This window comes from Taudactylus pleione, unplaced genomic scaffold (genome assembly GCF_031769625.1).
Source record: "Taudactylus pleione unplaced genomic scaffold, aTauple2 ptg000105l, whole genome shotgun sequence".
NCBI classification, from domain to species: domain Eukaryota; kingdom Metazoa; phylum Chordata; class Amphibia; order Anura; family Myobatrachidae; genus Taudactylus; species Taudactylus pleione.
Genome location: NW_028284507.1, coordinates 7,005,152 through 7,030,464, shown reverse-complemented (window position 1 = coordinate 7,030,464; position 25,313 = coordinate 7,005,152). Strand labels below are relative to the sequence as shown.

General features: G+C 44.0%; 1 protein-coding gene across 1 annotated transcript in view; it reads right to left on the bottom strand.

Moving 5' to 3' along the window:
- Positions 1 to 25,313, bottom strand: part of ANTXR1 (ANTXR cell adhesion molecule 1) — a 214,361-nt gene that overhangs the window by 115,797 nt on the left and 73,251 nt on the right. Inside the window, exons 2-8 of the mRNA XM_088470809.1 lie at positions 18,235 to 18,306; positions 15,838 to 15,909; positions 9,792 to 9,873; positions 8,144 to 8,177; positions 5,106 to 5,185; positions 3,711 to 3,779; positions 2,455 to 2,535 (exon numbers count right to left, since the gene is read on the bottom strand). Of these exons, the coding sequence (XP_088326935.1) occupies positions 2,455 to 2,535; positions 3,711 to 3,779; positions 5,106 to 5,185; positions 8,144 to 8,177; positions 9,792 to 9,873; positions 15,838 to 15,909; positions 18,235 to 18,306 (490 nt within the window). The remainder of the gene's footprint in view (positions 1 to 2,454; positions 2,536 to 3,710; positions 3,780 to 5,105; positions 5,186 to 8,143; positions 8,178 to 9,791; positions 9,874 to 15,837; positions 15,910 to 18,234; positions 18,307 to 25,313) is intronic.

The window sequence follows — 25,313 nt, the reverse complement described above, 5'->3', positions numbered from 1 at the left end:
GCTCCATTTAACAATATACAGTACCTTAATACCAGCGGCATATTTCATTTAGTATTGCAGTGATACTGCTAATATGCCATTAGTATTTAACATTACTTTCCTCTCCAGCGAGGTTCAGCGGCATCTTCTGCTCTGTTGCAGGCAGCCTAACCTCCGCTGCCAGCGACGGGCTGCTGTGCTATGTGCAGGAGCGACAGCCAGCCTGCACATGCGCATGAAACATTCACCCGGCAGGGACACAGCAAAGACGTATCCATCTCGCCATCTATAGATGGCGTAAGCGATACAGTGGCAAACAGCGGTAATCTTAAGGCGCACATCCACTTGCCGACTAGTGAAGAACTGAACGATAACGATATCGTTATCATTCAGTTGTTCGTTAAACTGTGTAGAGCCCACACTGAACGATATATCATTCAGTGCAGGCACCCTCCCTCATCCCTGAACATGGCCAATCTGTCATTATCGGCAGATTGACCGGCATGTTCAGGCGATGATTGATGACGGAAACGACCAGGGGGAGTGCACATCGCTGGTCGTTTCCAACATTTTAGTGCCCGATTCATGCACGATTAATGAGCGATTGAACCATAACGATATCGTAATATCACCTAATGGATGTGCCCCTTTAGTTTACGGCTGTTTGAAAAGATATTGAAAGGAGGACATAACCCCATTAGTGAGTGCTAAAGGGGTTATGTCTCATTGTTAAATGGGGCCCCATGGAGAAGATTTATCAAACCTTGGAGAGAGATAAACTGGAGAGAGATAAAGTACCAACCAATCAGCTGCAGTCTTTTTACAGGCTGTGTTTGAAAATTAACAGATGCTGATTGGTTGGTACTTTATCTCTCTCCAAGCTTTGATAAATCTCCCCCTAAGATACAGATTACTCTTAGTTACTGATAGTGTAATTCCTCAAATAATTCCTTTACATGCTCTATACCAATAAGTAGCATATAAATAATAAATTATATCTGTAGAGGGTGCAGGGAATACAATTTTTATGGTCACATGCCTACAATTGACGACTTGGAGGGTATCAAGTTTACTTCTTGCCCTAAGTCAGTGTTTTTCAACCACTGTGCCGTGGCACACTAGTGTGCCGCGAGCGGTTGTCAAGTGTGCCGTGGTGGTCAACTTAGCGCACTTGTACTGTAGTGTGTTTTATATTTTATTCCTGAGGAGGCCAATGTACTGTGTTTTATTCCTGTGGAGGCCAATGTAGTGAGTTTGATTCCTGTGGAAGCCAATATGTGTGTATATTTTTATGTGAGAGCCAATGGTTATGTATTTTCATTGGTCACGCACAGGGGCGCCGAGAGGGGGGGGGGGACGGGTACGAATTACCCGGGCCAAGGCTTCCTAAGGGGCCCGGCGGGGGCCCTGGTCCGACGCTGCCCCACCTCCCTAACAGAAGCTGCAGTGGGAGACAGCAGCCACAGCAGTCTCCTATGCCAGTGGGGGGGGGAGCGATCACACTCATCGCACCCCCCTGGCTTTGCTCCGGGCTGAGGGGGCTTAGAGTGCCCCCCTTGCCAGCACGCAGCGCCGCTTCGAGGCGCTGAAAATATATATATTTTTTTTCACGAAGGGGGCGTGGTCATGCCTCCAGCAATTAGGCCACACACCCCTGTTACCCGGGCCTGCCGCGGCTGTTGGCGGGCCTGGTCACGTACACCGCATAGACGGATGGTGTGCCTTGGCAATTTTAAAATCTTGTGTAGTGTGCCTCGAGTTGAATAGGTTGAAAATCACTGCCCTAAGTGTTAAAATCTCTAGTAAAGGCTCTGTACATACAGTAACCCCCATGAAATACAACAACGCACTTATTACATGAATCATTCCACATAAATGAATAAATATGCCCTGACCTGCAGACATGCTGCGATCTAATTATACATGTCAGCCAATCCTATAATAATAAACCAGAATCTATTGTATAAATAGCTGACAGGTTTGATAGAATGTCAGTTGTGAAATACATGTAACGGGTGGTTATTGTTTTGTTATATTATTAAACAAAATGATATCCAACTGAACATCACAAAATAGACTTTGTTATAATATGTTTCTTTTAAATGCATTTTTTTTACATTTTAACTGCACCCTACTGGACTACAATGCCTTGTAGGGTGGAGGTGAATGGGAAAGATGTAGTCCAGCCTCAGTGATATCCAACAAAGGAAATAGCAACATACAGAAAAGCATGAAGGTATGGAAAGCAGGTCTATGGATGGAAAAGTACTTACAGAAGAGGTTCACATTGTGTTTTTAGTACACCATAACAATTTTATTTAAAGGTAACTAATAAGAAGAACATGGCACAAAATGTGTAATTTGATGGGGTGGGTTAATTGGGGACTTAATTATTTTGTCTGTTGAATCTGTCCTTGCATGAGGATAAAGGAGATACAAAAGAGTTTAATAGCACAGAACATTCACATTACTTACTGAGCCTATGACATCATGAAGAGCCTCAAAGCCACCATTTACTGGGAAGACATGAGCCTTGCTGTCAGCTATCCGTGCCAGCTGAGTCCCCGGGGCAAAAGTATAAAGAAGAGTTATATTTCAGGAACATTGTACACTGTAGGATATTATCTCTCTCTCTCGCTCTCTCTCTCGTAAGATCCCATCTATCTATCTATCTATCTATCTATCTATCTATCTATCTATCTATCTATCTATCTATCTATCTACAGTATCTATCTATCTACAGTATCTGTCTGTCTGTCTGTCTGTCTGTCTGTCTGTCTGTCTGTCTGTCTGTCTGTCTGTCTGTCTGTCTGTCTATCTATCTATCTATCTATCTATCTATCTATCACAAAAGGCAGGTGTAATAACATATGCACTTCTATACAGTCATAGATTTATAAAATAAATTAGATATATAAACTGATTATCACCTACTTTAATACATACACTTAAACCATGGGTGGGCAATAAGTGGCCCTCCAGCTGTTGCTGAACTACACATCCCAGCATGCCTTGCAACAGTATTAGCATGTCCAAATAGCAAAACTGTGGCAGGGTATGTCCGGAGGCAACAGCTGGGGGGCCGCTAATTGCCCACCCCTAACTTAAAGTGGCCTGAGGATCCTATGGTGGACCACTAGAGTAAGTGGATCCCTACAGCAGTTTTAATACAAAGAAAGCCCTTTAAAGTCATACAACAATTACAGGGGTTTTATCCTTCTGGCGACTTTATTGGAATTTAATTTATTGCATTGTATTAGCCGGCTATTTTTATTAAATGTATCACATTATTTCTGGCTTCCTTTTTTGATTTTCAGCCATGGCAGACAGCTGTTTATTTTCATCGTCCTGGGATATGACATAAAGGCAGATTCCACTAAGCCGTTCGTAAACACAATTTAAGAAATGTTTTATTTTATTAAAGAAGTTGTGTAATTTACTTATTCTCTTGCTAATCTTACTTGCAGGCTTGGACTGGTGATCAAACGTTGCAGAAATATAGCTTCCCAATACAACCCCTTCCCCAGCTAGAAGAACTGTATATATTGTATATGTATATATATATATATATTTATTTATTTATATGCACACACACACAGTTCTTGCAAATATTTGAAGTTGAGCCAACTAAAGGTGAAGTCAGGAAACAACAAAGTTACTGTAAGGTATCCTCACATCTAAAATCACAAAGCTCCCACTCACTTGGCACAAATATAATAGAGACAACATACCTGGGTCTCATTGAAATCTTTCACTCCCACACAATAAACTTGGGCTCCCAGCTCACGCGATCTGTTAGCCTAAAACACAAATAACAGTTGCACATACGTCCGTGTTACAAAGACTTTCCCATAAGCCTCCATACTATTTGATGACAATGAATTCTCACGTAGGATTTTTTTTAAATTCTGTTATACTTTATAAATATACAAAGGTATAACGATGGTGCTTTTGATGACAGTTTCCTCATTTTTGATTGATCACTCAGTGAGGCCCAGCTGAGGTCAACACTACTCAATTTCATCATTAATATTATGGTTTATGGGGGTCATTCAGACCCGCTCGCGAGCGGCAGGACGCTCGCAAGCGGGTCGATGTTCCCCACTGCGCATGCGCACGACAGAGGGAGCTCCATCGTGCGCATGCGCGAGACCCGGCGAGCGACGGGCTCACCATCGCTCCGGGTCTCGCACCAAAGGGGGCGTGCTGTCGATGTTGATTGACAACACGCCCCCTTTGGTGGGCGTGCCTGCCAGACGGAGGCGTTCCCATGGGAACGCCCACCGTCTCAAGCCGGCCCCACTGACATCACTATCATGTCATAGTGACATGTCAGTGGGAGTGATTTTGGCTCTGATAGAGCCAAAATCACTCCAGGGCTTGCGGCAGCGAGACCCTACCGCAGGGTCTCCGTCGCAAGCGCGATGGTCGCGATGGTCAAGACCATCACGACCATCATCATGGTCGCTCGCTATAGCTGTGGGTGGTAACCCACAGCTATGCGAGCGTCCATGAGGACGCTCCAAAAAAAGGTAGGAGGGCCCTGATTCAGAGCGAGCGCTCTGGTCAGAGTGTTCAGCTCTGAATCAGGCCCAATATTTCTTGCAACTGCTCATTTGGTTTCTGAAGCCAACGTTCAGATTGGCAGACTGCTGACTGTCACACTCTAGTAATGGGGAGTGGAATGGTTTCACAATTTACCATCCATCCATAATGCAGCATCATCAAAGTCTAGCCTGTCTGTCACAGGTACCCAATAGTGTGGTATTAGCGTATTTTAATTCTAGTCCAATAGGCATTAGTTGCTAGAGCCTGGAGCTCATCTGCAGTCCCATGCAGGACCGTATGATGTGTTTACCAATGGGAAACATATGTGGATAGGCAAGATTTTTCGGAAAATTAAATTGCAAACAAAACAAAAAACACTACGTAACACTAGTACATGCAATAGAGGCTGTGGTCAGACTACAAATTAGTTTTCTACTGTCAAACCCTTTTATATGGTTTTTACTAGCATTTAAAAAAACTGTGGGTACGAGGCTTTATAGTGCTGTTTCTTTTTCAATGTGAACAATACATTGTTGCTACAGTATTTTCCAGTGTGGTTTTTGTTATGTGATCTGTACCTCTAGTTCTGCATAATAAAACAGGTCCTCGTGCAGCTCCCCATCAGTCAGAGCAATGATAACACTTGCTGTCCTGTAACCTGCGGGGAGGGAAATGGTATACTTACTAGGACGCTCCAGGTGTGGTTTCATGAACACCAACAAATGAGTTATTAATACAATTTATTGGAATAAGTAGCAGGTTGTCAGAGCTGCCGATCATTGGCAGCTTTGGCCAATACAATGTGTCCTCATACACTGAGCGTATTTATGCCATGTGGCGTGAGATGCCTGACGCGACTGAAACGTGCTGAGATAAGTAGCGTACTGTATTTTTCTTTACATTTTGCATCCTAGTTGAAACATAGACAGAGCCATAACAGGGTTAAATAGCGTCCTGTGCCGACCTGCCTCTAGCACAGGTAAGTGAGAACGCACCAATCAGGGGCACAGACTGCAGGGTGCCTGTCAGGAGTGTCTAGAAGACGGTCCAGCGGTGCTGCAGCAGTGATCCTGGCTGCAGGGTGCCATGCTAGCTCATCAGAGCCCATTTACACAGTTTCAGACTCAATCAAACACAAATGTACAAAAGTCGCAAGCTAGAATGGCCATTGGGCCTGATTCAGAGATGGATGCAAATGGTAACACTGCTGAGTCTTTGTATGTAGCGGCTGTGCGAAAATATGCAAATGTCGCAGCTGCTGACGTCTCAAATTCGCCACTTGCGTACAAAGACACAACCATTGGCAGCACATTGGTCAATCATCGAACTTCTAAATAGCCCTATGGTTGCTCAGAATGGCTGTCGGAACTGAGATGCCGGAGCCTTGGCAAATGCGTACAAGACCCATGTCTAAGACACGCCATGATAACAGTCACGTCACGCCTGCGTTTGAGTCGCCACCACCCTTTGCCACACACAAACGGTCACATCAATCACTTTGTGAATAAATCCTTACTGTGACCACCGCCATCACAGGGCCATCGCAGCACATGCGCAGTGTGACTTCTACGCAAACGAAGTATAAAAAATATTGTCCATTTGCGGTGTATGAGATCAGGCCCAGTGAACGCCAGCAATGTAGTTTTGTCACTTCTAAGACACACTGACCGAATCGCATAGGGCCTGGCACGCAGAGAAGAGGCTATTTGGCGCCACTTGAACCACAAAAGGAGGCATCTGTAGTTTTAAACAGCAATAGGAATAAATGGTGACCAGGCTTGTTTAGCATTTATTCCTATTGTCAGTTTTAAACTATTGGCAGTCACCGATAATTGGCAGCTGTGACAACCGGCTCCTTAATAAATAATATTGCTCTATGGGTCATTTGCAAACTGGAAAAGATGCCTAGATTTGTGGACTTGCAGATAGGTGGAAGTCCTATTTCAGGTATCAGGCTTTATACTGCAGTAAGTTGTTAATGGCCAGCACATTGATTCTTATTTTATATACAGTACAGTAGGCAAAGTTATTGGAGGTACTGTTTAATGTTTAACAGCTAAGACGTAAAACAATTAGGGGTCTATTTACTAAGCTGTGTTAGGAGATAAAGTGTACGGTGATACGGTACCAGCCAATCAGCTCCTAACTGCCATGTCACAGGCTGTGTTTGAAAAATGGCAGTTAGGAGCTGATTGGCTGGTACCGTATCACCGTACACTTTATCTCCTAACACAGCTTAGTAAATAGACTCCTGTATCTGTTATTATTCCTCTGTGCCACTGTATTTGTGAATGACATATGGAGAGTATAGCTAGGATATGGAAAGTAAATTAAAATGGAGATAAATCCAAAAACACATGTCATAGAGTAGGGAGAGCTGAAAATGAAAATAAATCAGTTACTCATAAAAAAAGCAACAGTGCTAAGAGTAAGCTCCCATATCTGTGCAACAGTAATCAATAGTAGCGATGTACGGTTTAAAATCTTCTTTACTGACTTGTATATTACACTCGTTAAATAAGTGTAAGCATTATGGCATATCCCAGTCAGTAAAACCTGGAGATTGTAGAAATGAGGCTCTGATAAAATTCCCACTTTCACATAATATAATTAGATACGTAGATGTCTCAATAAATGACGATTAAACCCTTTATCCAATGGGATGTAATTGTACATTCTGCTGTGAGGTGTCTCCGTTGACTTTCTGGTGGCGCACTACTGCCAGCTATGCTTGCAAAGGAACTGGCCTGCCTTAGTATATGGATGGGAAGCAGTCCATAACCTACATCTAGTGTGGGTAATATTTATATGTATATGTACAGTATGTAAGCTTAAATGCATTGATCAATTCATGAACCAAAAACCACTGTCTATTATTATTATTATTGTTAGTTATTATTGTTAGTGCAGAACCTTACAGTCCACACATAACTACATATGTTGTCTTTCTGCAATCATACATCCCGCTGACCTCAGGCCAGCATTCCTGTGTGATTAGGTCATACAGCCCACCAAGAACCTCTGCAATCTGGCTGGACCAATATGCAATTGGTAGCACCTATCCTTGGGTATTAATGCTTATTGCAAGCAGGGCCCTCTTATCGCTATGTGTGTCTGTTATTACCAGTCTTGTATTATTACTATTTTGTTCCCAATTGTAAAGTGCAGTAGAATATGCTGGTGCTATATAACCAAATAAATATTACCAAATAAATAAATAAAACGGATAGGTTTCCTGATATAATATTAAGTCAATCTGTCATGAAATTAAAACAGTAAATAAATAAATCATTGCGTTTTTTGTGGTGAAAGTGATTTATAGGGAACATGTGTCAATTAGAGATGTGCGGTTCGGTTTTACTCAGATATGTCGGATCTCAAAAACGGCATCATATTGGCTATCCGGCTGTCACATGTTTTGGATAGCCAATAAGAGAAATCCGAACTAATCCGAACTTGCGATAATTTGACGATATGAACCGAATGAAATCGAACCCGCACATCTCTAGTGTAAATTGGTCTGGTCCTATGGGCAAAATACATGTGGTCCTGCAGAGTTTATAGGATTACTTAAAAATAAAATATAGGAAAATAAACAATCATCATTATCACATACCTTTGTAATTCTCATGATAGATTTGTTCACTTGCCTGGATTAATAAGAAGAAAAGAGTGACATTGATCACCACAATTTCATTGACTTAAAATGCAATAACAGCATGAATCAAAAGCCCATATGCTAATATATATCTTTTAGGCCAGGCAGCATAGTGGCACAATGGATATCATTGTTATCCCACAGCTTTGGGATCATGGGTACAATTCCAACCAGGGCCGGATATGGGTGGTGTTTGCCCGTGTGGTAGAGGGGGTGTGGCTAAATATGAGGCATGGCCACGATCGCTCATTTACTCAAAAGCATATGTGCACTGCTACAAGTCTGCTGTGCTCGCCAGATGGGCATTCCTCAACCTCCATGATTAGCCTGTGCCCAACAGACAAGCCTGGGCCCAAGAAATCACTACCCACCACAACCCCGCTCCTGTCACTCCTGACTCCAGTTAGGGTAATTACACTGTACGCTTATGTGAAATAATTCCATATTCTCTGTAGAGCCCGGAATAATATAATTGGTGCAACAGAAATAAAATTATAATAATATTAAAGCACCTTCTTTTTGATATGTATATCAGACAGCCCTAGTCCCATGTGTGCTGATTTTCCCCATTACACAACTAAATAGTGTCATAGCACTGCCGTGGCAGCCCTGTGGCGTGATGGGCAGCATTCAGTTACTCCGGAGGCTACAGCTGCAGGGCAAGTACATGTCCTGTGGATCCACCATGACTGAAGTAAAAGTGCAAATTATGCTGCAGTGGGCATGGGGAGAGCCCCACAGTACAGTGGAGGTAACTGAATCAATTGATCTCATCCATAAATTATATTATCAGTGGACAATTTGCACACACAGGAAACACATATATCATATATATTTTATCATAATCGTTGACTTATTTGCATATAAAAAACGTATTGGCTTATTCTGAAAGTGCCATTGGTTCCAATTTCCAAAGGCAGTATGGGTGTATTTTGCTGCACAGTGGTATGATGGGTGAATATGTAGGGTCAGATATTTTATTGGAGGTACAGGGTTGTTATCTATTTTTTTAGGATAAACCACATAAGCCAGTACCAAAGGGCAGAACTACAGGGAACTATAGAACTATAATCTGTGTGTCTGCGGAACATGGGCTAATAAAGCAATGTAAGCCTTTTCTCAGTGTCTGCAATTATGATCATGTACATAGGATTGTCCAGGGGGGAATAGCCGGCTCCGTCGTGCGCATGCGCGAGACCCGGCTAGCGACGGGCAAACCGTCGCTCCGGGTCTCGCCCCAAAGGGGGCGAGCTGTCGATGTTGAGTGACAGCTCGCCCCCTTTGGTGGGCGGGCTGGGGGGGTGGCTGCCCAAACGGAGGCGTTACCATGAGAACACCTGCCGTTTAGGGGCGGCCCCACTGCGTTGAACGAGACCCTACCACAAGGGTCTCGTCGCAAGCCCGATGGTCGCGATGGTCTTGACCATCGCGACCATCATCATGGCCGCTCGCTATAGCTGTGGGTGGTCACCCCCAGCTATGCGAGCGGCCAGGAGGCCGCTCCAAAAATAAAAAAAAACGCCCTGATTCAGAGCGAGCGCTCTTTCAGAGCGTCCGGCTCTGAATCAGGGCCAGTGTCCAGGAACAGTTGCTGTATTTTTCTTACCCTCTCAATTCCCTCATGCATGTAGGTGTCTCCTCCTGGTTGAACGCCATGCAGTTTGTGGAGGCCTAATTTGATTTTGTCTCTGTATAGAAAACAGTAAACGAGAAAAGAACATTAAGCAAGCACTGTATGCTAACAGCACAAATAACGCCGGTCTGTCTACACTACTTCACTAGTATATGTCTGCTAAGTTCTAGGGAGTCTGCAGTGTTTTTCTGCAATTCTTTCTTACTTTCCATTAGGGGAATCTGAAACTGTTCTCAAAATTATCCCCATATTTTATTAAATAAAATCATTATCTAGGATGTGAGATGCCAAGTATCTCCCAACGCTTCGGGAAAAAAACTGACATTTTTATAGCTGTTCTCTACTCTCCGCAGACAGGATCATTTCAAATATTTCTTTTAAATGTGAAGAAGTGATTCAATAGGAAAAAAATAAGTAAAAAACCCCCACAGTATTAAAATTTTCTATACAAGCGACATTTTATTATGGCCTAATTAACCACTCCCACTTTATAGTCATTAGCATAAGAGGAGGCCGAAGTGATGTACATAGACCACAGGTTCGCAAACTTGGTCCTCTGGACCCCAAACAGGGCATGATTTCCAGGTCTCCTCACAGTCACAAGTGAAATAATTAGCTTCACCTGTGGAACTTTTAAAACGTGTCACACTATGCACCTGCTGGGTGACCTGGAAAACGTGAACTGAGTGGGGTCCTGAGGACCAAGTTTGAGAACCTCTGACATAGGGTGACCTAACCTTATGTAGTATGGACAATAAAGAAAGACAATACCATAACAAATTAAGGCAAAATTCCTATCCCTTCTGTATAACAAATTATACTATATGAGGCTAAAGGATATAACTGATTATTATAACAAAACATGTTTTTATGAGGCTTTTTACTCATTGACTAATGCATGTAACACTTTTGATATTAGTAATAGAAGTTGGCACAACCTAGAATGTGTTATTGGAGGTACTGAGCCAAATAATTAACAGGAGTTCCAGTATAATGCTGGGAAGGCTATTTGTCCCCCACAATAATGATGAATTGGCATTTGTAGGTATGTTTTGTGTTTCTCTGGCTCAGAATAGCTATAATAACCTAAGCATAGGGTAAACTGATGGACATTTATCTTGTTTTCACCCTTGTTAACTATGTAACTCTGTAATACAGTGACAGATAACTTGATACAGTTTAGGCTACAATGGATAGCCCTTATCCTTCAAAAGGGTTACATTTTTGAGTGATAAAGATAATAGCGATGTGCCATTCCTGGAACAGCCATAACATAGCTACTTTTTACTCACACTGAGGGCCAGATTAATAATGGGACGGATGTAACCACAGCTCCAGGCCTATACATAAAATTAGGCCCATTATAATGACAAGAAGATGACGACCAGCCACCCAGCTGGCCACAAAGTCAGACATAAATTCTGAGTATTAAATTTCTTTCATATTATCCTACACAATTATGTTTTTTTTCTACAGTTACATATTTAGGGAGTCATTGGTGCTGATAGTGTATGCGGTGTATACGTCCACATGGCACTGGCCACACCCACACAGCACTGGTTGCAGCTCCTCTGCTTCTCACAATAGGTCCTTGGTCATTTTCAGCCCTAGGCCCATGCGGCCCTTAATCCGACCCATAGAGGTGCAAAGAAAAAGTTGAGTCTACCAGGTATGGCAGATATGTGCACAGTCAAACATTGCGGCAATGTTTTGGTGGCACATCCTGCTGAATTGGACACCAAGGAGCAATAACATGCCGCGCAAACATTTTCAATAAGTGTTACAAGTTATAGCAAACATCTAACATTAAAGCAGGAGACGTTGGGGTGTATGTGAAAACTCGGAGAGCTACACATGGTCCAAGGGCTGCCTGTTGCCCATAACATACCATTTAATCAGTGGACAATGATCTCTTGGAGCCAAATCCCCATTTCCCTGTTCTTCCAAATCATCCAAGCTAAGCCACTAGTTCCAAAAATTATGTTTGACTACTAAATGTATATTAGCATTTATCCAGAATCTCAGTCCATAGTTCAGTGATTTGCAGTGTTTGCAGCTACAGTAACTAGTCATGTGCAGTACGGGATGCAGTCATATTGCCGGCAGACAGAATGCCGGGCGTCAATATACCGCTGCCCGAATCCCGCCGCCCGGCAATATGCAGACGCTGATATCCCGTAGTTAAACAGGATACTGACGTCGGCATCTCGAAGCGCTGCAATCCCAATCGTTCGGACGGGTAAGTAACGGCTGTGTCCCCGGGGGAGGGGGGGGGGGGTTAGGTTTAGCCAACCCCGGGGGGAGATTAGGGTTAGGCACCCCACAAGGAGGGTTAGGCTAGGAAAAGGGGGGTTAGGGTTAGGCACCACTGGGGGGGAGGTTAGGGTTAGGTACCTGCCCGGGAGGGTTAGGTTTAGGGTGCGGGGAGGGGGGGTTAGGATTAGGCACCCCGGAGGGGGGAGGTTAGAGTTAGGCACTAGGGGGAGGTTAGGGTTAGGCACCCCTAAGGGAGGGTTAGGGTTTAGGGGGGGGAGTAGGTTAGAGTACTTACCTACCGGTGTCGGCATTCTGTACCATGCGTCCTTCCACTGTCGGGATTTCAGCTGCCGGTTATTTAGCCGCCGGCATATCATACCGATTCCATGCAGTACACACAGATTTATATAACGTCTCTTTAATAGTGTGCCAAGTTGTGTGTTAAAAAAAAGTTATATCAAATCTATTTCTCTCTGACATGTGGGAATATGGATCTGTAAAACATTTAGGAACTCTTCACTTTTCTTATACTTAGAAATTCTCAAAATCTGACCCTAGGGGGTAAATTTACTAAGAATCGAGATTGGTCGAGATGACAATCTCTGGAGAGTTTAGGCATGAGTTTCATCTAGCAAATTTACTAAAGGCAAACTCGGGTGAGTTAAAGAGAGATTTCTCTCTTCTCACTCGTAAAACTTGGGTGAGATCACAAACTCGAATCAACTCACCATTGGGTCAACTCGGAAGTACTTTTCACCTAATGATACATCTCTCAAATTTACCAAGAATCGGGATAACAAGCTCGGGTGAGATGACAGCAAACTCTGCCAAACTGACTTTTCAAACTCTCAACCTGCTGAGCTGCGAGTTTGGCAGAAACATACACAAATCATTGTGATTTGTCTATGTTTTTGCCTGTAAATAGTTAAAATAGGGTTAATTTAAAAAAAAAAAATAGGTAGGGTCCCCCCTTAAAAGCATAACCAGCCCCGATTTTGTCAGCCACCTGGAACCAGCCAATGAGCAGCCGATACATGTAAAGCGGCCGCTGATTGGCTAGCGGCCCGTGAGAAATAACAGATGATTTTGCTCATTTGTCATTTTGCGAGGTGTAAGTATATGTAACAGCATATACTTACACATGTTCGGCATGGTTCGGGTAAGCCGGTTTGTTGTTTTGACAAGATCCTGGGTGCTACGGAGAGCGGCGCCAGGATGTAGGTGAGTATAGGATCTTTTTTGCAGGTCCATCCACACGGATTTCTACATTGGACTTACCGACCGGCTGGTACAGGTAAGTCTGTGTGATTGAGATATGTGTTTAATAAATCTATACTATCTATGGTGTGTGTGTTGTGTCTTTATATAACTATTTATTTTACAGTGGAGTTACGGGTATCGGCAACCTGCTGGCACTTGTAGTTGCACAAGTGCCAAAGGGCAGGCATGCTGGCACCTGTAGTTCCACTGTAAAATACAATAGTTTACTTCTCTTTTACACTTTGGGGTGGATGCTGAAGAGCACCGGGCTTCAGACCAAGCCTGGGGTTTCGACAGAGGGGGGGACTCCTTTTTTGGGGGGTCCCCACCTCCCCTGAGATCCCCGGCTTGGTCTGATCGGCTTGGGGTGAGTATGCTTTGGCCCTTGAGATCCGGTAATAGGGTCTCCTGGCTGTGGCATTACAACCCGGTCGGTTTGGGTCCGGTGCTGGTTTTAAATATAGGGGGACCCCTACGCAATCTTTTCCCCCTTATATTTAAAACCAGGACTGGCCTGCTGTCTGGTGCTGGTTCCTAAATTACGGTGGAACCCTACTCGTTTTGTTCCCCGTAATTTTCGGAACCAGGACTGGCTGACAAGTCCGGTGCTGGTTATGCTATGGGGGGGCGGGGGCCTACGTCTTTTTTTTTACAAAGTGTAATCCTTCTTTTACAGGTTTTACACACAAGCAGCCTTCACATATCTCACTGATATGTGCAGGCTGCTACCCCGGGAGAGATTTGCAGAGAGACAACACTGCAATCTCGGGTGAGTAATCTCATCTTCACTTGCAAGTCGGGGGAGATATCTCGTTCTGCATCATCATCGGGAAACTCAATTTCAGCTAAACTCACTTCTTAGTAAATTTGGGAGATGAAAAACGGGAAAATCACCCGAGATTCGGTGATGCAAATCGAGATAAAAAAAAAAAAAATTCTACCAATCTCGAATCTTAGTAAATTTACCCCTAAGACTAACAAACAGGGTTTATGCCAAAATCTTCTGACCCCCTCAGCTGTCCCTGGCTTCCTGATGTTATGTGGTGATTTTTATGTACAGAAACCCACAGCTTAGCGATCGACCAAGTGGCGGCACTACAAGATGCAAGCGGCCACCCTCATTTAGAGCCACCGCTTGCATCCAACGACCGCCTCTGAATGAGGTACAGAGTTTGAACAAGATTTCAGTTTATCCTGGAGGATATACTGTACGCAGCACCCTGTAGAGGTTGGATACATGATTCTGACGGTCACAATGCTAACAGCAGCATCCCGATGATCAAAATCCTAATGGGTTTTGGTAAGTATTCTAACCCTAATACTAACACTAACTCTAACCCACCCATCCCTCAGCCTATCCTAACCGTCCCCTCCTGCAGCCTAACCCTAACCGTCCCCTCCTGCAGCCTAACCCTAACCCTCTCCCTAGTGCCTAAACCTAACCCAAATACTCACCAGAATCTGTCGGGATTGTGACTGTAGGTATCCTGACTTCATCCCCTTTGATGTCTTCACATTATAAAGAAAATTCTGAGTATAATTTTGCTTACAGAGAGTTTTTGGGTTGATTTACTAAGATGTTGTAAAGATGCAAATGTGTACCCTAGACTCACCAATCACCAATAAAATTGAACTGATCAAGTAATGGGGCCCACACTGTACATCAACAGTCTATCAGCACAATGCTCCGCTAAATGGCAGAATCCAACATGTTGGAAATCTTTGATTCGCCAATTCCGACCCAGAAATGATTGGAATCAGCGAGTCGGGGATTTCTAACATGTTGGAATTAGCAGATCATCGGAGAAATGGAGATCAGGAATCAGCAAATTGGATCGGGGAGTGGGGGATCGGGTGAATTGGGCAATTGATGTATGCGCCTTTTTACAGAGAAAGCAAATATTTATTGGTTACATCACGTTTGGATATTGAACCATTTTAGTAAATTTGCCCTAATATTTTGAGGACACCTGGTAAACCCAATTGTTTCCTTTTTATTGGATAACTCACGTAATGGTCCAGAGGAAGTCAAAGGAGATAATATTGCTTGTTGTAATGTTTTTTGCATAATGTCATATACAGTATACTGCACTCTACTGCACTGTACTCCCCACCATCTAGTAATCCAGATTATATATAGAACCAAATGAAGTCAGTTGTCCAAGTAGTTGTCCTTTTAAAGTCTAGATCGGCATCTGTAGACAAACTTCAGCTTAAGACCTAACTGTAAAAGCTTTTCAAAACTAGCCCCAAAAGAGCCAGTGGCAAAATATATACTGTAATTGTGGCACACTAAACAAGAAAAAAAATCAACCAAAATGATCTTAATCACAAATAAATGAAATAAAGAAATACAGCCAAACCACACTATATTTCTGTATTGAACAAGTGTGTATTTTTATAGAAAATAAATAATACAGTCAAATTTACTACACACAGTTTTCAGGGGTAGGCTGCTGTTTGCAGCCTACCCAAAATGGCAGCATAGTCACAGTCTACTTACCTGTCATCTGTCAGCCTCATGAGAGTTTCCCCTCTTGTGGAGAAGACAATAAAAGACATTCTGAGCTGAGGGCTGTAAATGAGAAACCATATATAGATATAATTGCCTTTTTGCATTTTTACGTATTAGTAGGAAAAACTTAAGGTTAACATAGCTGGACTACAGAAATTGGTACAACATGTCTTATACTAGTTGTTTCTCAGGAATAATGAATACAAAAAGATCTACAAATATTTCTATTTAATTATTTGTTGCCATATGGTTGAAAAATAGCATTTACACTACATAGCTTTGATGCAGTGCCATAGAGTTAGCTATTTTACACTATGCAGCAATATTGTTGCAATCAACAATTAACATAAGCAAAACATTAACATAAGTGTTGTCAGCCTACCAAGAGGTAAATTTACTAACCGTTGTCTTTGGTTTTAAAATAAAACCAATGGTTACCGCAGGGCATCGATGGTGTTTAGCTGTCTAAAAAAAAGACTATTCATCTCCGTCAGGTTTCAGCTTCAATTGAAACCCAATGTTGATGTCAGTCGTTGTTTGCAGCTCTAAAGTCCATTGGTTTTGAACTCTCAGTTTAAAACCGATGGCAAATAGAAGTTAAAATAACAACGTAAAAAAGACCAAATAGAAGCACTGCACAGATCACTATGATCTGTGCAGGCTTTGTTAGGTATACAAGCCTAGAAATAGTTACAATTTTAAATAACAATGCATGGGGTACTCTCCACATTCAACAACCAGCCCTGGTCCCCTCAGCCTGGGCTCTTATTGGAATAACCAGCACCAGGCTGAACCAGCCGGGAGGATAATGCCATTGTAGGGGGACACAACGTGGGGTCCCCCTGCCATCAATTTAACCAGCCCCAAACTGGACAGCCCAGGGCTGGAATTCCTCAGAAAGTGGGGCCCCTACTCCAGAAGATCTCACCTACCTCAGGCAGGGCTATTGTTTGGGCGGGTTTTATATCATTTTGTATTAGTAAATCTGTGAATCCTGGGCCTGACTCATCACGGATCTCAACTGCAACAGCATCCGCAGATCGGTCGATGGTGCGTACTGCGCATGGGTATGCATCGCAGTGCACGTGCATGAGTTAGCATTGCGATTGCTCTGCAAACACTCATGCAGAAAGAAAGCCATCGCAGAGTGAGTGAGGGGAGGTCAGCGTTTGGGGGTGGTGACGGGGGAGTGGGCGGAGAAACGCAGTTGTGCTTGTCAGTTTGAACACCATTGCGTGGGCATGCATAAATTAGCCACTGCGACAGCATACGCAGCGCAAATACTCACTGTGTACAATAAGGTTAGCAATTTCTGAGTAAGGTCAGGGCTGCTGTAATTATGCGTGAGGGGCCAATGTTACTCGATGTTCCCGATGTATACGCAGGACTGCAAGGTATTACAGATGTGAGATAGCGGTAGTGGGCGTCTCTATGCTGGCTGTGTGATGGCTTTATGATTGCATATATTAGCATATTTTCACAGCAGACCGCCATGCGTAATCGCAGCTGCAATTACAATAGTGATCCGTAGTGAATCAGACCCCCAATTCTCCTAAAATATGGAAAAATTGATTGTTGGTCCAATGTTCTAAAGTCTTCTAAAGTTTGGTTTTTGGTTGTTTTGCTGTCAGTTTTGACTTTAGTAAATTGCTGGCTTGCAAAGCTGACAGAAAAACAACCAAACCCCCAAAACTGACCTTTATATGTCCCCAAGTGTGTTTCCATTGAAGTGACAGGAGAGGGTAAGAGCCCAAACTACCATCTTTTTCTAAACTTACTTGATACATATTGGCTAACAGTAGAACAAACAGAGCTGTAACAAGGTGGCAGTGCGCCTGTTCCGGGCACCCTGGGAGCCACAAGCAGGTGCCATTCGGCAGTGACGGTGTGGCCCACAGGGCTCTGCACTCTGTGCAGTGGCCACGCTCCAATGCCCCTAATTACAGCCCTGACAACAAAAATGTAGATGTGTTAGAATTTTCAGAAGAAAAGTCACATAAATTAATTAAACTAAATTATTCTCATTACCAAAGTATTAAGTTTTGTTTTATCTAATATATGGTGGCCCATTGCAAAGACTGACCTAAACAGAGAAAAAAGCACTTTAGTACTTGTTAGTTATATGAAGTCTATAATCATTCAGTAATAAATGCCCATTTACATCTGTTTTTTTACATAATACAGGACTAATGTGGACGCAAAATGAAAGACTGTGTTTGTTTTGCATCCGCGTTTTATTTTTGCGCCCATGTTGCCCCCACAGACACCTTGGTGCAAGGGTGGCACGCTCTTATAATGATAATAGATCCCTAGTGTTACCATCTACAGGAGGAAATACTAAATGCAACACAGGCAGATGGCACATAACTTTCATCATATAATCACCTGATGAATCTTTCAGTCAGCTGTTCCACAAAGTAATAGATTTCACTCCAGTGGTCGAGAACACTCCCAGATCTGTGGAAAAATGTAATGATCATGAAATCTCACATCTTCTTATGGTTTAAGCTGAACATATACACCAGTGTCTGATTTTATGCAGTCAGCAGTTCAACAATCTTTCGTAATCACCAGTTTATTTTATCATAACTATATGACTGTCTTCTTGGTGAACGTGAATGGGGTATTTTTTGCATCTACAATACACTTTTACAGCTCTCCAGGTAGTAATGAGACACCGCCACCACATCCAAGATGCAGGAAACTTAAAGTGCATATCCACTTGCAGATCTTGGAACGACAGTACGATTACAACATTGTCATCGTACAGTCGTTCCTCTTCCCCTGCAGTGCCTACACTGAGCGATATGTCATTCAGTGTAGGCACCCTCCCTCATCCCCGAACATGGTCAATCTGTCGTTATCGGCAGATTGACCGGCATGTTCAGGTGATGAACAGATGTCGAAAATGACCAGCAGGAGCCCGCATCGCTGGTTGTTTTCGACATTTACATGACCGATTTGTCCACGATTAATGAGCGATTGAATGATAACGATGTCATTATCGTTCAATCGCTCTGTTTAATCGGCAAGTGGATACGCTATGCAGGGCCGTAGGTAGGGTAGTGCGGCTGGTGCCATTGCACAGGGCACCACAGGTCAGGGGGCGCTGTTTGAGCCTGTCAAATTTTGGTTTATTATCATTCTTGCTTGTAGTTTCCTCTTATTTCATCCCCATCATCTCCTGACCTCTCCTATCTCTTCCCTGGCCCTTCCCAATGAAACCATGGCCCTTTTTTAGGTGCATTATGTCCCTTTGAAAAATGAGGGGGGTGCCAATGCTCTTTCTGGCACAGGGCACCAAAAAGTCTAGTTAAGGCTCTGACGCTATGTATTCCAAGTTACATCACACAAATGGGTGTAGCAACAGCCTTTGGAGAATCGCAATCTAAATCAATTAATAAACTCCACATTGCCCTACAGTATATGCTCTTACTGGCTGAGTTAGGGCCTTATACCAATGCTTGTGCACACTTAAATGCTTTATGCTAGTTGTCACAGATGAAGGAATTTGAGGCTGTGGGTCTCATTCAGAGCCGCTCGTAAGTGGCTGCTCGTTCGCTCCGAGTGAAGTTCGCACATCTGCGCATGCGTATGGGTTTTAGTACGCATGCGCGAACCAGTCAGTGCGGTCGAAAATCGTGTGCTCGCAAAATAGCGAATGCCTGCTAATTTGAGTGACAGAATGAGGCGTTTGTGGGTGGTAACAGGGGAAGGTGCTTGAAAACGGGGAGTGGAGATCCGAACGCAGGCGTGCCAAACGGTCAAAACGGGCGTTTTAAGGGTGTGCATAATTAACAAAGCAGCGGCATCGACCATGTCACTTGGTTGTCTTTTAGCCTGAACTGCTCGCATGATTGCGGTAGGAAAATCCAACCACAAGCACTGCGAGCAGTTCATACGCCTTTCAATGTACTCGATTAATCAAATAAATAGCGGAGATGACGTATGATGCGAGCGGCCAGGGGGCGTTTTTTCCAAAATAGTGAGCGCGTTTTGTTCGCTCGCTCAGACATGGAGACGTCAACAGACCGCAAAGAGCGAGCGCTTAAATAGCCAGCCCGTTTTTATGAACGAGCGTCCGCAAATAGCATCCGGCTCTGAATCAGGCCCTGTGTTCCCGGGCTGGGTCTTGGATCTGTTTTGTTTGGGTCATGTATGCTCTGGAAAGAACTGGGTTTAATGAAGTTCCTACGCATGTAGTAATATATTGGTTGAAGTGGCCTTTGAGTGAATACTGAAGGACAACTGAATTCCGGTTAGGACAGAGGATAACTGGACTCCAGGTTTAAAGGAGGTTGGTTGGTGCTCGGGCAGGCCGGAGAGTAACTGGACTCCAGGTGTAATGGAGGACGGCTGGAACTCCGGGCAGGACCGGAGAATAACTGGACTCCAGGTGTAATGGAGGACAGCTGGATACACATAGAAGTGTAGCAATTGAAGAATCAGCAGATACGCTTGGTGAGCACAGTAAGAGTCCTATTGCACTGGTAACTTGTTATTGCAGCAGGTATCCTTTTATAGAGGTTGCAGGAAGCTGATTGGTGGAGAACTGTGAAGGAGCTGTTCCATTGGTGGAGGCGGAGTCACGTGGGCAAATCCAATATGGCTGCGCCCATGGACAGGAGGGCGGCAGCCCAACCATGCGGACGCCGGAGCCGGAGCAGACTGCGGGTGCCTGTGTCCAGGAGGGAGGATGCTGATGGAGCCAGCCGGAGAGGACGGAGCACCATGTGAGTGCCGAAGATGCCATGGATGATTGCCCGCAAAGGTTAAGTAGCGGGGTCTGGTTCTGGGGTCTCTGTGGGGACTTGTGACACTAGTTCCAAACGCGTACATACTTGGTGTCACTTATTCTGCACTCTACACCACCATCTTAGCCAGACCACTCAATATAGTTTTCTTTAGAGGTCAGAAACCTCACCAGGGCCATCTTAACAGCATTGTAGACCCTGGGCAAAGCAATGCACTGGGGCCCATACCCACCCATTCATTGGAATAAAAATGTAAATCATCAATAAAATTAAACCTTTCGATTTACTGGTTACTTTCAACAAAATCAATGCTTAAACGTAAGAAAAACACGACGTAAAGCGAGGATTACGAATTCCACTCCCCTCTTCTCCAGCTCGCAGTGTAGTTCCTGTTTTGCACTGCAGCAGTGATTAAAGTATGGTGAGCTCCGTGAAAGAGGTGGGCCCAGGTGGAGGTGGGCCCCCTACCTTAATCCGGCTCTGTGGCTGCAGGCTGGAAGGCAGGTAGAGAATGCAACTCACTCAGAGCAGCCGGGGAGCATCTTTCTCTGCCTGCCTCTCAGTCGACTGGCCTATGCATGGAGCGAGCATGTAGATGCCCCTGGCCTGACCTTGCTTGAAGGCCCCTAAACTTGTGGGGTTCTGAGTAGCTGCCCAGTGTGCCTATATGTTAAGATTGCCCTGCACCTCAACAGAACATCAGCTTAGGTTCCAGGTAGTTTTCAAACAACTAATAACTTATTAGTAGGGCACTGACATATCCGAATTGTTGGAATGGAGGGGATACGCCACACTAATAAAATAATATTTTCTAGTTAATAACAGAGTGATTTGTGCGGTATTGTTATTAACGTTACCCCTGCCTTTTGGTGAGAAATTCAGCAAGTATCTATAGTAGTTTAGGGCCTGGGCTCTCCCAGCACCTCCTTTCCTAGCTACTACATTGGAACGTGTCTATTACTAGTTTACACTTTGTTGCATTTCTCTGTACAGTAGTGAACCCTTGTTGCTGCAGAGGCTCTAATACGTTTACATGTTGAGTAAAACATTATGCAGCAGTAAATGGAATAAACATATTTGATAGCATCATATTAAGAGCTGTATTCAATCAGAGCGGATCCGCGATACTTTTCCGCCTCCCAGACTTTTCGCCTACATCGCATCTTTTGTAGGCGGAAAAGTATCACGGCCGTGCCGGCTTTACCCCGTATTAAATAATACGGAAGTATGCGAAAACGGGACCCGTCGAAACTTGAACAGGCGGAAAGTACTGTCAGATTTGGAGAAATCAGACTGACACCCCCCAAAAGATGCTCTGACATGGGGGTTCACTATGACCCCCCGATTTGGCTTGCTGAAGGTATTTGGTGTTTTTAAACGGGCTCAATAGCTGCTAAATAGCGTTTTGCTATACCTGATGCAGAATAGTATTTAGGAGGTTTTTTTCCAGAAAATAAGTTATCCCAGCAAATTTGGGGTACTTGAAAATGGTGGCCAGTATATTTAAAAGTTGCTAAAGTGAAGTTGAAAAAATCGTGAAAAATCCACCTGCCGCAAGCACCTGCAATGAAAAACCCCCCCAGAGTCAAGTTCGCTAGTTTTTATCTTTGTCCCCCAACATTTTTTTTGCCCCCAAATTCAAAGTGATTTTTTTGGGGTGTCCTTAAGTGTTTTTTTTTTTTGACAGTTTACCTTTGGGGGACTGTCTGAAGACTGCACGGGGGTTCCCGCAACATTGCACCCCAAAACCCCAATTCTGCACTTTTTTCTGCCTGGTATTCATAGGCGAAACTTTTTCGCCTATTACATTGCATTGACTTCCACCTAGGCGGAAAGTCTTCCAAATTGAATACGGAGTAACACCAAAACAGGCGAAAATGACGTCATCGGCGAAAAGTTTTCGCCAGAAACACGTGAAAACGGCTTTTCGCTTCACATTGAATACTGCCCTTAGTTGGGAATATATATTTATGACGTAAAATGTAGTACATACCATCTTTACCATCTTTAAGTGGGTAAAACCACTTTGATTGTTGACACAATGTTAACACAGGTTTAGGATGTTTGCCACAAGTTTGAGAAGCCTTGCATGGCACTAGAACATGTAATACATACAATTCTCCAGTGGGAAGATGAATACTAAGGGCAATATTTGCCACCTCTCGGTTGCTTTGCGCAGCCGTTCACCAAGGTGGGTAAGAATCGGAGCAGAGCTATTATGCTCACGCCTAGGGCTGGCCTCAGGAATGTATTGTTGCCATGTTGCCACTATTGTTACATGCTTAATAATGACATGTAACATGTCTAATAAAGGCATGTAACCATTGTTTATATAATACATGGAGGAGAGCTAAGTGAGATCTTGTCATGCATTAATTAGTCCTTTATTACAACCTAATATTTTTTTGATAATTCTTTAAAAACACTCTTTTTTATACAATGGTCACCATCATGGATTAGCAAAATATCTATGTGAGATAGAATGCGTGAGAAAAGTAAATAAATGAAAATAAAATAATGTCTCTCACTAGCACTGAGTCCTGTAGTCCTGCCACTTATAATCACTGTGGGTCTGATTCCGAGGTGGACGCAAAATTGACAAAAAAAGCTAAAATCACACAATTTGAGCCTTTTTTTGTTCCTACAGTATTAACCTCCAACCTCAATAACATTAATTTCCACTAGTTTTCAATCAATTTTGGCCACCTCACAGCTCACAATATTGTTTTCATCCAGTTTAAGCCAAAGGTTACACCGAGCTAGCTGGCTGACTAAGATAAGCGACAGCAGTGGGCGGCACAAACATGTGGGGCGGGATGCATGACGCATCGCACTTTCGATGCATTCCACCGGTCATTGCATGCATGCTGGCGTTGGCAACGCTGGCATGCATGACAATCCACGCAAAGGACCGCTCTGTCGTTAAGAGCGACCCTTTGATGTGGAGGGACTTCCGAGTCTCTGAACCCTTCGGCATTCTTCTGTGCATGCGCAGAAGGATATGTGTGCTGCGGGGGGTGACTGGGAGGGCTCCGATTGAATCCCTCTATCAGCACTTGGTGGAGAGAAGCCCATAGGCTTCTATTACTAACGCCATCAGGAAGATGGCATTACCCACTGCAGCCAAGAGCTTGGTGCATATGAAAAATGCGTTCAAACCCGCATTCTCAGGGTTTGACTGCATTTTTACCCTTGATGCATCTCGCCCGTAGAAGTTCAACTTCAGACATGGCACATGGCTCACACTGCTCGGAGTCACATGAACAAAGCACACTAGGGTAAAGCACACCAAACAGTACAAGCAATAGAAGGAGCAATATCTTGATTTTTCACTTCAAAGCTCAACTCTCACTGCGGGAATTTTATTATGTAAGTGAATGATAACGCACAGGGGTACAGGGCACACAGGTTGTGCAAACTTAAAATAATGCATTTTTTTTACATGTACAGTACATAGCAGCTGCGTCTTTGGAGGCAGATGCTGTGTGTAAATACGCCAATGCTGCAGGAGGCGTCTTGTGTGAATAGCCACCTCCTGCCAGCTTCTGAGATCAGCTGCTACATCCAAGTGTGATACTCTAGAGTAGTACGGGTGATAATTGTGTGGTGCACATACAGATCAGAGTTACCTTGGTGGGGGGGTCTTCTTTCAGTAACGGCTCTTCACTAATGCCACACCCCAGCAGAGGGGCAAGGATTCCCCAGACACAGAGAGATGCAGCACAGTTTAGATGTAATCTAACAACAATATTTATTCCATATTCTTTCTGGTGTAATAATAGGAATGTTCTCACCTTGTGCTGAGTATCACTAGTGAATCAGGCCCCCTGTCTGTACTTGGGTAATGTCAGGTATGATAACAACTGCTGGCTCCCTGTAGTAAGTGTGACTCCGGATGCAGGGTTGCTTGCAGGCTGATTTGATTTAGCTTTATGCTATATTCTCAAACTCCTTTCTCAGTTCACTGATCTCTCCTTTATTCTTAATCTCAACGGTTGTGTGAAATTCCACTGCCAAGTCCTGGAGCTGTCTTTCTCCCTCTCACCTCACACTTGCCAACATTCAGCTCCCTCCTTCCAGGAGGGAGCTGAATGTCTGTACACTGCGGGGTGGGGGCGGCAGCCGGGAAGCTTGCCTGCCTATCCAGGGGGGCCGGGAGTGGCACACGATATTTGGGAGGCTCCCGGTCAAATCGAGAGGGTAGGTGTGCCTGTCTCACCTTGATGTGCAGATCACCTAGCATCTCCTTGTCCAGCTCTGCCTCCACTGTAACATTCACACACTGTCCTCTCTGTAACTGTCACTTCAGGCTGTGTATGTGCAGTAGATGAGCCTGGTACTTCAATATGACAGCAGCAGCCTGAGCAGCACTGGCAAACCAACGAATTGATACCTTGAAGTTGCGGGATACCACACAAGGGCACAGCATCGGATTATCTATGAAATCAGCCATCTGAGCAGTTGCGGCTCCAGGTGGGTCTGCAGCGTAGTCCAAAATTCAAATAAGGGAGCCACACCAACTGTCAGTGAGTCCGGGCCAGCCATGTTTGGCAGCGTTTAGGGTGGCAGTTGGTGTGACTCCTATATTTGATTTTTGGACTGAGATGCCGCCACTGCATCTGAGTAACCTTCAGGAAGACGCAGAGACCCTGTTCTTGGCCGCCTACATGCGCATGTGCTGATCTCTCACCATCAGTGTTGTACGCAAAC